The following is a 14,485-nucleotide window of genomic DNA, read 5'->3' as shown; positions in this document are numbered from 1 at the left end:
ACTATTTAAGAGAACTATTACAACCCTAACAAGTCGCACCAAAAATAGCCAAAATAAAATAGAAATTCTCATCTTATAGTTTAAAATCAATGTTACTATCGATCCAGGGCTTGCTCCGGTAGTTAACATTACTCCCTTTGGAGAGTGCTTAAGAATTTTATATATCAATGCCTCTTGACGACATCTAAATTAGAACTATTATGTTCTGGTTTTATCGCTTTCCAAGAAGTATGGCTCCTCTAACCTCTGCTACCGTCATTAGATTTTATATGACTCTCTTATGGGCCCTTGAATTTAAAAAAAAAAGATATAAATTCAATGTTACTTTGTCATAGGAACTGTTACTATTTATGGAAAATTTTCACAATTCACAAAGCATGTTTGCCATAAGGCACTATTAATGCCCAAAACATGTTATTATTAGTTAGAAAAGTGAAAATTACTGTTATAATCATTCCTTAATGCATCATGCATTCCTTCTTCTTTAAAGCATTAAAAAGGCTGTTGGGTTCTTTTAATCCCTTCCATAATTCTAGATTCGCTGGATCAATCAAATCACAACCAAGGTTTAAGACACCCGAATTGGTCTTAAGATTGGACATGGCTGATATTGATCTGATCCTAATCCATATCATCTTATATCGATTTAGATCGGACAAAAATACCCTTAATTGTTATTAAAAAAACCAATTTTTGTTAATCTTATTACTTTTTCTTTTTTTTATCGACTAAAAATCGAGATCCACAAGGCCAATACCAATCTAATTCATTCAAACCGATCCGATCTGATTCCTCAAACCGTTTCGCGAACTCAGAGTACGGAACACATATCCAAAGTTTACAAGTACCAATCAGCCAACTAGCTGTTTAATTTTTGTCTCTTAAAAGGCTTTAAAAATGAAAAACACCCATAAATAGTAAGCATTGAATTTAACTGTTCTTACTGTCAGCTGTGTGGGTCCCACACAAAAAAGGCAAGTTGTTCATTTAACTCCACGTGGTCTTCTCCAATGTGAGCTCACGTGCAATGGAAAAAATTTCCAAAAATTAATAGCTTGCGATGCACCGTAATATTCCCACCTAACTAAAAGATCTCCCAATTTCGGAAACTCTTTCAACCCTCAACATGGAAACACAACTGAAACCACGCCACTGTCCGACGACACAAACTTGATTCCTCTCTCTCTCTCTCTCTACATATATATATATATATATATATGTATGTTTCATATTTATAAGAGGGAAATGCTCTCAATTCTCTTCCATCTCTAGGTCTGTCTCAGTGCCAATCATGGAGACTCGAACACCACCACCACGGCTTGCAATCACCACAATACCGACCCGGGTCAACTCGTTCGTAGCCAACAGCCGAATCGGAAAGTATTTCAAACTCGACAACCGAGGCACCACTTTCACAACCGAGCTCCGTGCCGGCACAGCCACGTTCCTCACCATGGCCTACATCCTTGCAGTAAACGCCAGTATCCTCACCGACTCCGGCGGTACCTGCACCGTAGCCGACTGCGTCCCCCTATGCACCGACCCTTCCATCTCTGTTTCCAACTGCGCCGCCGCCAACCTTACCGTGGTCCAACCCGACGCGTCCTGCAAATTCGACCCGGTTAACCCGGGTTACACAGCCTGCCTTGCCGGAGTCCGCCAAGACCTGATCGTCGCCACCGTCGCTTCTTCAATCATTGGTTCTATAATCATGGGCGCGTTTGCTAACCTTCCCTTAGCTTTAGCCCCTGGTATGGGCACCAACGCTTACTTCGCCTACTCCGTCGTCGGCTTCCACGGCTCCGGCAACATCACTTACCGAACAGCTTTAGCAGCGGTCTTCATTGAAGGGCTTATTTTTCTCCTCATTTCCGCAATTGGGTTAAGAACCAAACTAGCAAAACTCGTCCCCAAACCCGTTCGAATCGCTTCCTCTGCCGGAATCGGTCTTTTCCTCGCATTCATTGGGCTTCAATCCGGCCAAGGACTCGGCCTCGTCAGCTTCAGCTCAGCCACACTTGTCACAATCGGCGGTTGCCCCTCTGATCAACTCGCATCTGTCGCTCCGGTGATCACTTACCCAAATGGCACTGTCGCTCTCATGCCCGGAGGCACTGTTTCCGGCGGCATTCTCTGCTTGAACGATAAAATGTTAAGCTCAACCTTCTGGCTCGGTGCTGTGGGTTTCGTAATCATAGCTTATTGTCTAGTAAAGAACGTCAAAGGAGCGATGATATACGGTATAGTATTTGTCACAGCGGTTTCCTGGTTCCGTAACACCCAAGTCACCGCGTTCCCTAACACTGACTCGGGCAACTCGGCTTACCAGTACTTCAAAAAGGTCGTTGACGTTCATGCCATCCAGAATACAAAAGGTGCGATGAGCTTTACGGGTATAGGGCAAGGGTATTTTTGGGAAGCTATGATAACATTTCTATATGTGGATATACTCGATACTACGGGAACGCTTTACTCGATGGCTCGGTTCGCCGGGTTTGTTGACTCAAACGGTGATTTCGAGGGTCAATATTTCGCGTTCATGTCGGATGCCACGTCGATTGTGATAGGATCGTTGTTGGGTACTTCACCGGTGACGGTTTTTATAGAGTCGTCGACAGGGATAAGAGAAGGTGGGAGGACAGGGATGACGGCGTTAACGGTGGCAGGGTATTTCTTCTTGAGTTTCTTTTTTACGCCGTTATTGGCATCTATACCGGCTTGGGCTGTTGGATCACCGTTGATTTTGGTTGGGGTTTTGATGATGAAATCTGTGGTGGAGATTGAATGGAATGATATGAAGGAAGGGATACCAGCATTTATGACGTTGATATTGATGCCTATGACTTATTCGATTGCGTATGGTTTGATTGGTGGGATTGGGACTTATATTGTTTTGCATTTATGGGACTGGGGAGAGTTGGTGTTGGGGAAGTTTGGGATTATTGAGAGGAGAAAGGAGGAAAAGAAGGCTTTGGTAGGGGTAAATGAGTCAAATGAACTTGCTCTTGAAGGTGGGGAAAGGAGGGGATCTGAAATTCAGTTATCAGTTTAATTTTTTTTTTTTTTTTAATTATACGTGTTTGATATTTGTAATTTATTTTTTCAATTATTACTACAGTGGATAAAAGAAGAGAAAAAGTGTAAAAAAGTTAATTTGTTTTTTTTTTTTTGGATGTAAGAAAAAAAAAGAATTCAATCGTATCAAACCTACATGATAATTTTTTTTTTCTTATCAATGATTGAGTCCCTTATTTATTAATATTATGCAAGGGAGAACGTTACCTGATAGCGTGTGTACACATCAGCACCCGTGGACCATGGCTTATGAGAGAGCATGTGCGAGCATATTTAGTGTTGGACAATGTTATATTTTCATACCCACTCTGCCTTGATGTAGGTATTGAGGACTGAAAGAAAGAGACGATGTTTTTAGTTCATCCTAAACGAGGGTCCACGGGCCACTAGGTGGGCGCCCAATTGGGGCAGCATGTGTCAAGAACATGTATTAATGGGCCTGGGCCTTGCATTTGTTAAATTTGGATCAAAACCTTCCCATGCTGACAACTACTACCACTAGTAGTCCAAATAAAACCCCCTCCCCCCTGCCCTCTGACATTACATCAACCCAACATAAAAAAAAAGGAAGAAAGAACTTTGCCCGTCCTTGTGACTCTTGCGTGGACCAATGAGAGAACGCACAGAAGTATCAATTATGCAAAAGACTACTCTAGCCTTGTTTGGTTGATGCTCTCGTGTGCTAGTGCAGGAGCCACAAGGATAGATAGAGTTCCTTTCCCCATAAATAAGTAAATAAAACAAAGGAAAGTCTTTATAATGCATTGATCATCAAGTTTCCGATAGGAAGGGAAGGAGAATCCCCCCTCCAATCTCAGCACAGGAAGTTGGTTCAGATTTTTTTCTCCTTCCTAACTTAAAATTAGGATTGTGGATAACTACCTAGTTGTGTGGCCATTGCGTCAACACAGAGCAATGGTGCACAAACATCAAACCAAGAGTTAGGTTGATATGGCCTTTAAATTTAGTTATGTTAGGAACCATCATCAAACCAAACCCAAACCAAATTACTCGCTTAAATCCCTTTACTCTTTAGCCTTTAGGTTTTTTTTGGATGATTTGTAATTTTAGGGCTTTTCCATCTCCCTCTAGGCTCCAGGCGGTTCAAAGCCTCTTTGACGCCAAGGATCCTAACGGTACTTTTACTTCGTCTTCTCTTAAAAAATTTGGTTTTCTTGTTAGCTTGTCTTTTTAAGTATTTTTATAAATCCTACTAAAAAAAAGTATTTTTATAAGGCTTTTGTCTTTATTATGATATAACTTGGCCTTTTCCATAGCTTCTCCCCTTTTGGTGGTCTGAGTACAAAGTTTTAGAACAAATTATGATTTTGGTTCAAACTAGCAATCCTTTGGACTTAACTAAAACTGAACCCATTGAAACCCTTAGGATGTGTTTGGTTTACATAATTCGTTGGAGTTTTATTTTGAATTTGGCAATGAATTCATAGTGAATGTTTTTGTTGAATCGTATTTATTTTTAAGATTTTTTAGAAAACTGTTTGGTTACCCATCCTGATTTTTGTGATTCTTTTGAATTACCAATTAACATGAAGTATTTATATGAGGGCTAGGATTATGTGTGTCATATATAAAATTTTCTATTTATCTTATTTCTCAGATGAACCACATTTAACTTTACAAAGTGTTTCAAATGAATTAGTATTTCTAAGTATAACCAACTCAAAAAAAACCAAACAATTTAAAAGAAAGAGTTGTTTTTCACTAGAAAGACTTTTTAACGAATTATGTAACCAAACACATCCATGCGTCTAGTTACATGTGAGAGGAGGGGGATTGATATTGGTGGTATGAGCATAGAGTTTTTGTTATGATGTAATTTGGACTGTTCTTCTCCGCTTTTGGTGATCTTAATACAGAGTTTAAAATCCTAATCGGATCTTGGTTCAGTTTTGATTTATACTAGTAATCACTTGTGTCACACTCCGTTCTCACAGAATCGGATCGATGATCGAGTTAACTTCTGTTAACCCAAAACCTGCCAGAATCATCTGATGCAGTAACCACAATACATCATAGACACAATTAAAGAGAGTAAAATCTGTATTTCAACGGAAATCTTGTATGTATATATCTGTAAATACCCCAATACTCTTGATACCCAAATTGTGTTACTTAGTACATTTACATGTGGGCCCGTAGGCGTGATATATACACAATAAATACAATTTAAATATCCAGAGCATAAAATGGGTAATATAACAAAAGAATAAAAAAGAATCCCAGGTTAGGTATCACTGTTGCTACCCAAGATCTTCAGGGACCAACCAACCTGAGCTGAATCTCTACAGTGGGTCCCGGCTCTAGCTTATCAGCCGGATAACCTGCAAGATCATTTAAAAATGGTGTGCATGTGAGATGAGTTCACTAGCCCAGTAAGTGAAAAGAATGACCAAGCAAACATTCACAATACAAATGAATCTATATGCATAAAAGTCCATTTTTATTGTCCTAAATCACCTAAGTAACATTTCTAAGTCATAGATCATGTACTACTCCCAATCACAGGGTGCGTATGCTCCTGGTATGAGTCACGAATCTCATCCCGTGATATATCCATAGGGTTGTCGAAGAAGACCAACCATGGGTACCGAAAAAATAAATTACTGTTCCTCAGCGACATTAAAGTAAATTGGACATTGCCCTGCATTAAAGTAAAAGCAATATGATTAGTCCTCTAATTATATCACCAAAGTTGCTGACCACCCTAGTGATCAGTCGGACGTACTTCAAACTACCACCGTTAGTACACAACCTCAGGCTTCCCCCAGTGATATACTTAGCACCTAAACCCCTGTTGGGAAGGGTCGTAGCACAAGGAGATGTCATTCCTAACCGCATACTTCTAAATGAGATAGTACGATTGCATAGGGTCACCGTGTCCCATTCCATAGGCCACCAATACATTTGTTTCTAAGCCAACTACGGCATTTAACCTAGCAATGTATCATATTCAATAATTGAAATCGTCCATCTCATAATTCATAGCAAGAATTAAGCATTTAATAATTAAAGTTACAGCATAACAATTCATAAACAAGTTTCATAATGCACAAGATAATGCATGCAAATGGCATTCGTGGATGGCTAGTCTACACACGGTATAAAATGATGACATGGCTAATCTACAATAATAATGGAATGATGCAAAAACACTCCAAAAATAAAATTAACGTCCTCTCCTTACTTACCTAGATATGTACACTGGCTCATGCCCAGTACGAGCGAGATCTGGTGGGAGAAGACGCGAGTTCTTAGTAAATTCTATCATAAAAAAGGTTGAGTTTAGTATATCTCTACTTTAGGATTATACCCAACGAAGCACGATGATCTCAACGTGTTTAAAATCAAATTAGGAGGTTATCGACAAATTTGGGCCCAATCAGAATCCGATGGGTCTCACTCGCCCATTGCTCGACCCAGGGGCTCTATGAGGACCGGTGGGCCAGGAGTGGCGGGCTAGGTGCCCATCGGTCCTTGCCCACAGCTCGAACCAAGAGCTCTGTCAGGACCAGCAAGCTAGGAGTGATGAGCCAGATGCCCACCGGTCCTTGCTCACTATCAAGCCAAAAACCCAACCAAGACAGGCTTTGAATTGGTGAGTCCATCACTTCCCAGGGCACCCACCAATCAGAATTGAGATTCTGCTGTTCACTTCCATTCTTCATCCCATTTTGGGGAAGCTACGAGGAGTCGATTCGATCATATTTTTCATACGTCTAAGGTCCCATATTGTGATTCTAACCTAGATCTAGGGTCGTTTCAAAGTTTTAATAATGGATCTTACCTCTTTGTTCAAGAACACCTTTAAAACCCCAAATCCCTTCTTTAACTCAAGAAATCATCAATTGCTCTTCAAATCTTGTGATTTCCTCATCTAAAACCTTCAAAATCAACATGTAGGTCTTTCATTAAACCTTAGATTCATCTTTTCAAGTGGGATTAATAAGATCTAAAGGATTTTTACCTGAATCATAGGGTTTCACTTAAGTTTTCTTGAGGGTTTAAGAAATATGGCCTTCACTCACCTCAAATCGTAGATCTCAAGATGAGGATCACTTTTCTAGCGTCGAAATGGAAAGATCTATCCTCGACGATGCACCGGGAGCATTTCTTCTTCTTCTTCTTCTCTTTTCTTCCTTCTTTACTCTTCTCACCCACCTTGTAAAACATTAAATGAGGGAAAAGAAGGATAATAATTGCTATTTATACCTGGGTCAAAATATCTAAGGACCAGGCTAGTAGATCACACTGGTGGGTTCGACCCATCTATAACCACCCACCAGTTGGTTGAAACTTAGCCAAATAATTGGGATTTTAATAGGAATCGGCTCCTGACACATGTCTCACTCTTAATATAAGATTTATAATACGTACTCTTCATAAAATATGGCTACGTACCTCTATTGTTTGTACATGGCCTTGTAATACTTGCAAGTGCCTGACTTGTGTACGCAGACTTCATTGAGCACTGGTTCAGATTCTCCTAGCCAACCTTAGTTTAGAGTCACCCTTGTCATCATGTTCCATAGAGTACCCATCTCAGCTCGATTGGGTTCAGACCCTGCGTAACCAAATCGAACCAACCGGGTAAATAAATCGGATTTAGAAAGTAGGGTATCACATTTATCCCCCTTTTTTAAAAATTTCATCCCCAAAATTATAGTAATTGGTTGCTCGAAAGGATATTTGCCCTGGATGTCATCTTCTTTCTCCCAGGCTGCTTCCTCAAGTGAATGTTTAGCCCATCAAACCTTCACAAAAGGGATGGAGCGATTGCGAAGGGTCTTTATCTTTCGATCCAGAATTTCAGCAGGTTGTTCTTCGTAGGTCATATCAGCTTCTAAATACTCCAGTTTCATAGGCAGTACATGGGATGGATCATAAATGTACTGCTTCAGCATGAAAATGTGGAATACTTTGTGAACATTGCTGAGGGAAGGTGGAAGGGCCAACATGTATAATACAGAGCCAACCCGTAACAAGATTTCAAACAGGCCAATATATCTTGGACTTAGCTTGCCCTTTTTATGGAATCTATACAACCCTTTACTAGGAGAGATTTTAAGAAACACCTTCTCCCCCTCTTGGAATTCAATGTATTTTTTACGTTTGTCTGCATAGATCTTTTGGTGTGATTGGGCTGCCTTAATCCTCTCTCAAATGACGTCGACCTTGTCACACGTCATCTGTATCATTTTTTGTCCTAGCATCCGACGCTCACTTACTTCATCCCAATATAGGGGTGTTTTGCACTTTTTACAATACAGTGCCTCATATGGAGCCATCCCAATTGTGGATTGATAGCTATTGTTATAAGTAAATTCTATAAGAGGTATATATTCCTCCCAACTGCCACTCATTTCCATTGCACAGGCCCTGAGCATGTCCTCCAGTATTTATATGATTTGTTTTGATTACCCATCGGTCTTTGGGTAGAAAGTAGTACTCAGATTCACTTGTATCCCCAAGACTTGCTGAAGACTCTTCCAAAATCTAGATGTGAACCTTGGGTCTCTATCGAACACAATGCTCACTGGCACTCCATGCAAATAGACTATATTATCCATATAAAGTTGTGCTAGCTTGTTCATGGAATAATTGGTCCTGATTGGAATGAAATGAGCAGTCTTGGTAAGCCTGTCAACTACTACTCAGATTGCATCCATCCCCTTGGGTGTATGGGGTAGTCCTGTGACAAAGTCCATGGTGATCCTGTCCCATTTCCACTCCGGTATGAGGAGTGGCTGAAGAGTGCCATATGGTCGAGGCCGTTCTACCTTGACCTTCTGACACGCAAGACACTGTGCCACATACAAGGCTATAATAGTTTTCCTTGCTGGCCACCAATAGTTTTGTTTAAGATCCTTGTACATCTTAGTACTTCCGGGATGGAGTGAGTATTCAGAACTGTGTGCCTCCTTCACTATCTTGTCATGTATCTCTATGTCATCATGCACACACAACCTGCCTCGAAACAGTAATGCCCCGTCATTGGCTATTGTGAAGTTAGGGTCATTCATTGTTTGCTCCTAAATTTTTATTCTGACTCTTTGCATCTCAGGATCTAAAGATTGTTTCATTATCACCTCTTACCTGATGGACGGATGTACCTGTAGGGATGTTAGGGATATAGTTAATTGTTTAACATTATCTGGTTGATGTTCGAGCTCCAAGGTTACTCCTTCTTATAAAAGGATTTTATCCATTAGTATCGCCTCTTGTATAAGCTATGGACTGATAGCCAGGTATGAAAGCGATGCAGTTTGAGCCTTTCGACTTAAAGCGTCTGCCACTACATTAGCTTTTCCCGAGTGATACTGAATATGTGATACCCTACTTTTTAAACCCGGTCTAATTACACGGTTGACCCGGTTTAACCATGTAGGACCCAAACCGAAGAGGGTTAAGACGGGTTCCTTATGGACCATGATGGCAAGGGTAACTTTGAACACTGGTTGGCCGGACAAGTCCAAGTCAGTGCCAGAGGAGACGGGTGTACCCAAGCCATGTACATGCACATATCATAAGATCATGTACGAATAAAGCAGGTATGTAGCCGTATCCTAAAGTGCATACGTATAATAGACCTTATGCCGAAAGTGAGATTTGTGCCGAGAGTCAAATTCCATCAAAATCCCACTTGTTGGCCAATTTTCGGCCCTCAGGTGGGCGGTCAAAGGTAGGCGCATCTGCCCACCTGAGTGACCCACCCATGTGTTACTAATGGTTTTCAAAAAGTATAAATAGCTATTATTATGTTTTTATTTTCTCATTTATGACACTCGGGTGTTTGGTGAGAAGAGTAAAGAGGAGAGAGAAAAGGAGGGAGAAAAGAGAACGGAGAAGAAGAAAGGGGAGGAAGAGGAAGAAGGAATGGATTTAAGCGGCGCCAAGGCTTGATCTTTCCATTCCGACGCCGAAAGAGTGATCCCCAACGCGAGATCATGTTTAGAGGTGAGCGAAGGCTATATTCCCTAAACTTTCACCATATCCAAGTAAAACCCTTTATTTGGGTAGTGTTTCTTGAGGTCTTGTAGATTCCCCTTGAGATGATGAATCTAAGGTTTAATAGATGGTTTCTTTGTTGATTTTGAAGGATTTGAAGAAGTGTTTCCACGGTTGGGGGAGCAATGGTGATTTGAAGTGATTTTGGGGTTTTTGAAAGAGTTCTTGAGTAAAGAAGGTAAGATGGCTTCCATTCCTTAAATCTAACCTAGATCTAGGTTAGAACCATCTTATGAGACCTTGAATGTGTGGAGAATGGATTTGGAAAAGCCCCATTTGATTCCCCAAAGGTTGGAGAAGGTTTTGGAGAAAAATGGTATTTTCCCGCCAAGACCGGTGGGCCAAATGGCCCGCCTGAGGGCACCCGCCTAAAAGGGCAGGCCCTTGGGGCCAACCGATGGGCCCAACTGGTGGGCTGATCAGTGGGCTGACCTGCCCACCGGTCATGATCGGTGGGTCGACCTACCCGTCGGTCATGACTGGTGGGTCATGACGGGTGGGTTGTCTGACCCACCGAGAGACTTCCAACGTGATTTCTACGTCCGAACGGACCCAAAACGGACGTGCGACCTTCTTTTAGGATTCTAAACATGATTTTGTCATCAAATCTTTTAGTTTTGACCCCAAAGTAGTGAAATGCTAACCCCGTTCACTTATGATAGGTTCACCAAAACTTACGCTTCTCGTACCGGATCTCACCCGTACCGGGCGTGAGTCTTTGTACACTACAGGTAAGTGGAGAGAGGACGTTTGGCCTTATGTTAAGGCTTGTTTGGCATTTATTTAATTGTATCTAGACTAGCAATATCATCATGCAAATTATATGTAGCTTAACCATCCTCTTATTATTATGACATGTATGTTGTGCGTATTTTCTCAATGTCAAATAATGATATGATTATGTGATGAATGATGACATCATTGTGCATAATGCATTAATAGACTAGATGCCGTAGTCGGCTTGGAAACTAGTGCATTGGTGGCCTGTGGAATGGGATGCGGTGGCACTATGCAATCGTACTATGTCATATAAGAGCATGTGGTTTAGGATTATCATCTTCCTGTGCTACGACCCTTCCCAACAGGGGTTGAGGTGTTGGGTTACCATTTGGGGGGAAGCAGTGGTCGTGGTTGTCAGGTCACTGTGGCGGTTAAACATACGCCCGGCTGGTCATTAGGACAGTTGGCAACCTCGGTGGTATATTCAAGAGGACCAATCGTACTGCGTTTAAATTGCTGGAGTCAGCACCTTTATTTTCTGTCATTTACTTTTATGTTGAGAGCCCGTGGTCGGCATGCTTTACTTTTTTGAGTACTCACGGTGGGCCTTCTCCGACAGTCCTATGGGCGTATCGCGGGATGGAGTTCGCGGCTCGTACCCGGAGTATATGTGCACTGTGGTTGTAGTAGAACTAAATCAAAGACTTAGTAATGTTGTTTAGGTGGATGTGATTTAAAATGGATTGCATAACATATAGTGCATATGATTGTGATTGTTGTGTGGACTGTTGTGTAGTCCTTATTTTCACTTACTGAGCCAGTGAGCTCATCCCACGTGTGCACCTCTTTTAGATGATTTTGCAGGTCACCAGCCTGAGGATCAAGGGTCAGGCCCCACAGTAGAATTCCCCGAGGAGGATTGGTGGGTCCCCGAGGAATATGAGCACGGCACGAATTGTACGTGAGAGGGTTGTGCTGTGGGACCACAGCAGTGACTCCATACAAGGTTACTTTTTTATTCTTTTGACGATCCCTTTTGTGTACTTGATATGTAAATTGTATTCTTTTTGTGTAAATATCATGCCTGCGGGCCCACATGTACTTAACTATGTATTACAATTTGGGTATCAAGTATATCAAGGATATTTACAGATAAATTAAGTCTTCCGCTGAACTGTTGAACATTTTCTTAGTTGTGTGTATGGTGTGGTTAGATACTGTATCAGATGATCCTGACAGGTTTGGGTTAACCGGAGTTAACCCTGTCACCGATCCGATTCTGTGTGAACGGGGTGTGACAGAATGTCACAATCATAGTCCTTCACAAGTTCAAGCCATCTTCTCTGTCTCATTGTAGACACCGAATTTTGTCACCCCCCGGCAATGATGACAATATGAAGGATTACATGTTGGATATTTTAGACTTGGAGAATTTTCAAACTTAGAGTAGAAAATGACCATATTTTGCAATGAACTTTCAAGAGAAAATGTTTTTTTTTTTTTTTTTTTTTTTTTTAAATTAAATTTGATGTTGTGGATTATTGTTGTTTGCTCCACCTCGGCCTATATCAGGCCGTGCTGCACCTCGGCCTCCAATAAGCCGTGCTGCACCTCAGCCTCCAATAGGCCATGCTCCACCTCGGCCAATATCAGGCCGTGCTACACCTCGGCCTACATCAGGCCGTGCTCCACCTCGGCCTATATCAGGCCGTGCTGCACCTCGGCCTACATCAAGCCGTGCTCCACCTCGGCCTATATCAGGCCGTGCTGCACCTCGGCCTACATCAGGCCGTGCTGTACCTCCACCTACATCAGGCCATGCTCCACCTCGGTTTACATCAGGCCGTGCTTTACCTCGGCCTATATCAGACCGTGCTCCACCTCAGCCTCCAATAGGCCGTGCTCCACCTCGGCCTACATCAGGCCGTGCTCCACCTCGGCCTACATCAGGCCGTGCTACACCTCGGCCTACATCAGGCCGTGCTCCACCTCGGCCTATATCAGGCCGTGCACCACCTCGGCCTCCAATAGGCCATGCTCCACCTCGGCCTACATCAGGCCGTGCTCCACCTCGGCCTATATCAGGCCGTGCTGCACCTCAGCCTCCAACAGGTCGTGCTCCACCTCGGCCTCCAACAGGCCGTGCTCCACTTTGTCCAAAAGCAAGGCCTTTTGGATAATCCTCTCTAGTTTTAGTCCCACATCGGAAATTTGAGAAAATTGCCCCAAGTCCCATGGCTATAAAAATGGCCCTTCCCTTCTTCCAAAAGAGAGGAGAAAAATTGAGAATTTGGGAGAGAGAATGACCCCATTAAGGTTTATGGCTAACTTCTTCCCTCTAAAATCAAACATTTTCCAAGTTTAAAAGTTTAAAACATTAATCCTTCATTGAGCCGGGAGATCTTATCTGGTTCGGTTCGATTTGGGGGCTCATAGCACAAGGGTTATCTCCCCTTGTTCCTTGATTAAAGCCGGCTTAAGGTATTTTTCTTCTCCTAATTGCAGTTTAGAACTAGCTTATCTAATGTAATAAATTAATTCCTAATTGATTTATTTAGATTAATTATGCTTAATTAGTATCAATTTGGATCAATACGGTTTATTAGATGTAAATTGATTTATTTCGGTCCAATTAAGGGTATTTAGGTTTAAGATTCTTTTAGATTAGTTAGGTTTAATTATTTTTTAAGCACGTTTACCTTTGATTTGGTTTAGTTTTTTTAAATTGCTTTTTGTTCTTTTAATCTGGAACCTTAGATCAGAATCTTATATGTAACCTAATTTTTCTTCTTCTTCTCTTCTTCTCTTCTTCTCTTCTTCTTCCCTGCTGCTGCAACCGAACTGCAGCCGCACCTTTCTCTTCTTCTTCTCTTCTTCTTCCCTGCTGTTGCAACCGAACTGCAGCCGCACCTTTCTCTTCTTCTTCTTCTTCTTCTTCTTCTTCTCTTCTTCTCTTTTTCTTCCCTGCTGCAACCGGACCTGCAGCTACACCTTCCTCCTCCTTCCTTCCTCTTTTTCTCTTCTTCTTCCTTGCTGCTGCAACCGAACTGCAGCCGCACCTTTCTCTTCTTCTTCTTCTTCTCTTCTTCTCTTTTTCTTCCCTGCTGCAACCGGACCTGCAGCCACACCTTCCTCCTCCTTCCTTCCTCTTTTTCTCTTCTTCTTCCCTGCTACTGCAACCGAACTACAGCCGCACCTTTCTCTTTTTCTTCTTCTTCTTCTTCTTCTCTTCTTCTTCCCTGTTGCTGCAACCGAACTGCAGCCGCACCTTTCTCTTCTTTTTCTTCTTCTTCTTTTTCTCTTCTCCTTCCCTGCGGTTGAAACCGAATCTGTAGCTGCACCTTTCTTCTTCTTCTTTTTCTTTTCTTCTTCCCTGCTGCTGCAACCACTATCCGGCAGCACCCTTTCTCCTTCTCCTAGTTCCCCCCTCCTTCATCTCCACCAAGGCCTTAAACCCACTGAGTCATATCCTTCTTCTTCTTCTTCACTGCTGAACCAACACCAACCGAACCCCCCCTTTTTCCCTCTTTTTTATTCCTTTTCTTCATTTTAATCTAAATTCAACTTAAAAAAAAAAAACCTTAAGCTTAGCAGTAAATCTAGCTTAGGTATTTTATTTTACTTTCAACATGGTCTAATCATATTTCTTACCATTTGTGGAAAT

General features: G+C 41.9%; 1 protein-coding gene across 1 annotated transcript; it reads left to right on the top strand.

Annotated features, from left to right (window-relative positions):
* The first annotated feature begins 1,163 nt into the window (after nucleotides 1-1,163).
* On the top strand, nucleotides 1,164-3,158 carry LOC122066582 (adenine/guanine permease AZG1-like). Its single transcript, XM_042630412.1, has one exon. It carries the CDS (start codon nucleotides 1,292-1,294, stop codon nucleotides 3,050-3,052), a length of 1,761 nt encoding a protein of 586 aa, XP_042486346.1. The 5' UTR covers nucleotides 1,164-1,291; the 3' UTR covers nucleotides 3,053-3,158.
* The last annotated feature ends 11,327 nt before the right edge of the window (nucleotides 3,159-14,485 follow it).

The sequence above is a fragment of the Macadamia integrifolia genome, unplaced genomic scaffold (assembly GCF_013358625.1).
Source record: "Macadamia integrifolia cultivar HAES 741 unplaced genomic scaffold, SCU_Mint_v3 scaffold2473, whole genome shotgun sequence".
NCBI classification, from domain to species: Eukaryota; Viridiplantae; Streptophyta; class Magnoliopsida; order Proteales; family Proteaceae; genus Macadamia; species Macadamia integrifolia.
The sequence above is the reverse complement of the archived record's forward strand: the minus strand, read 5'-3'. Positions and strand labels throughout refer to the sequence as shown.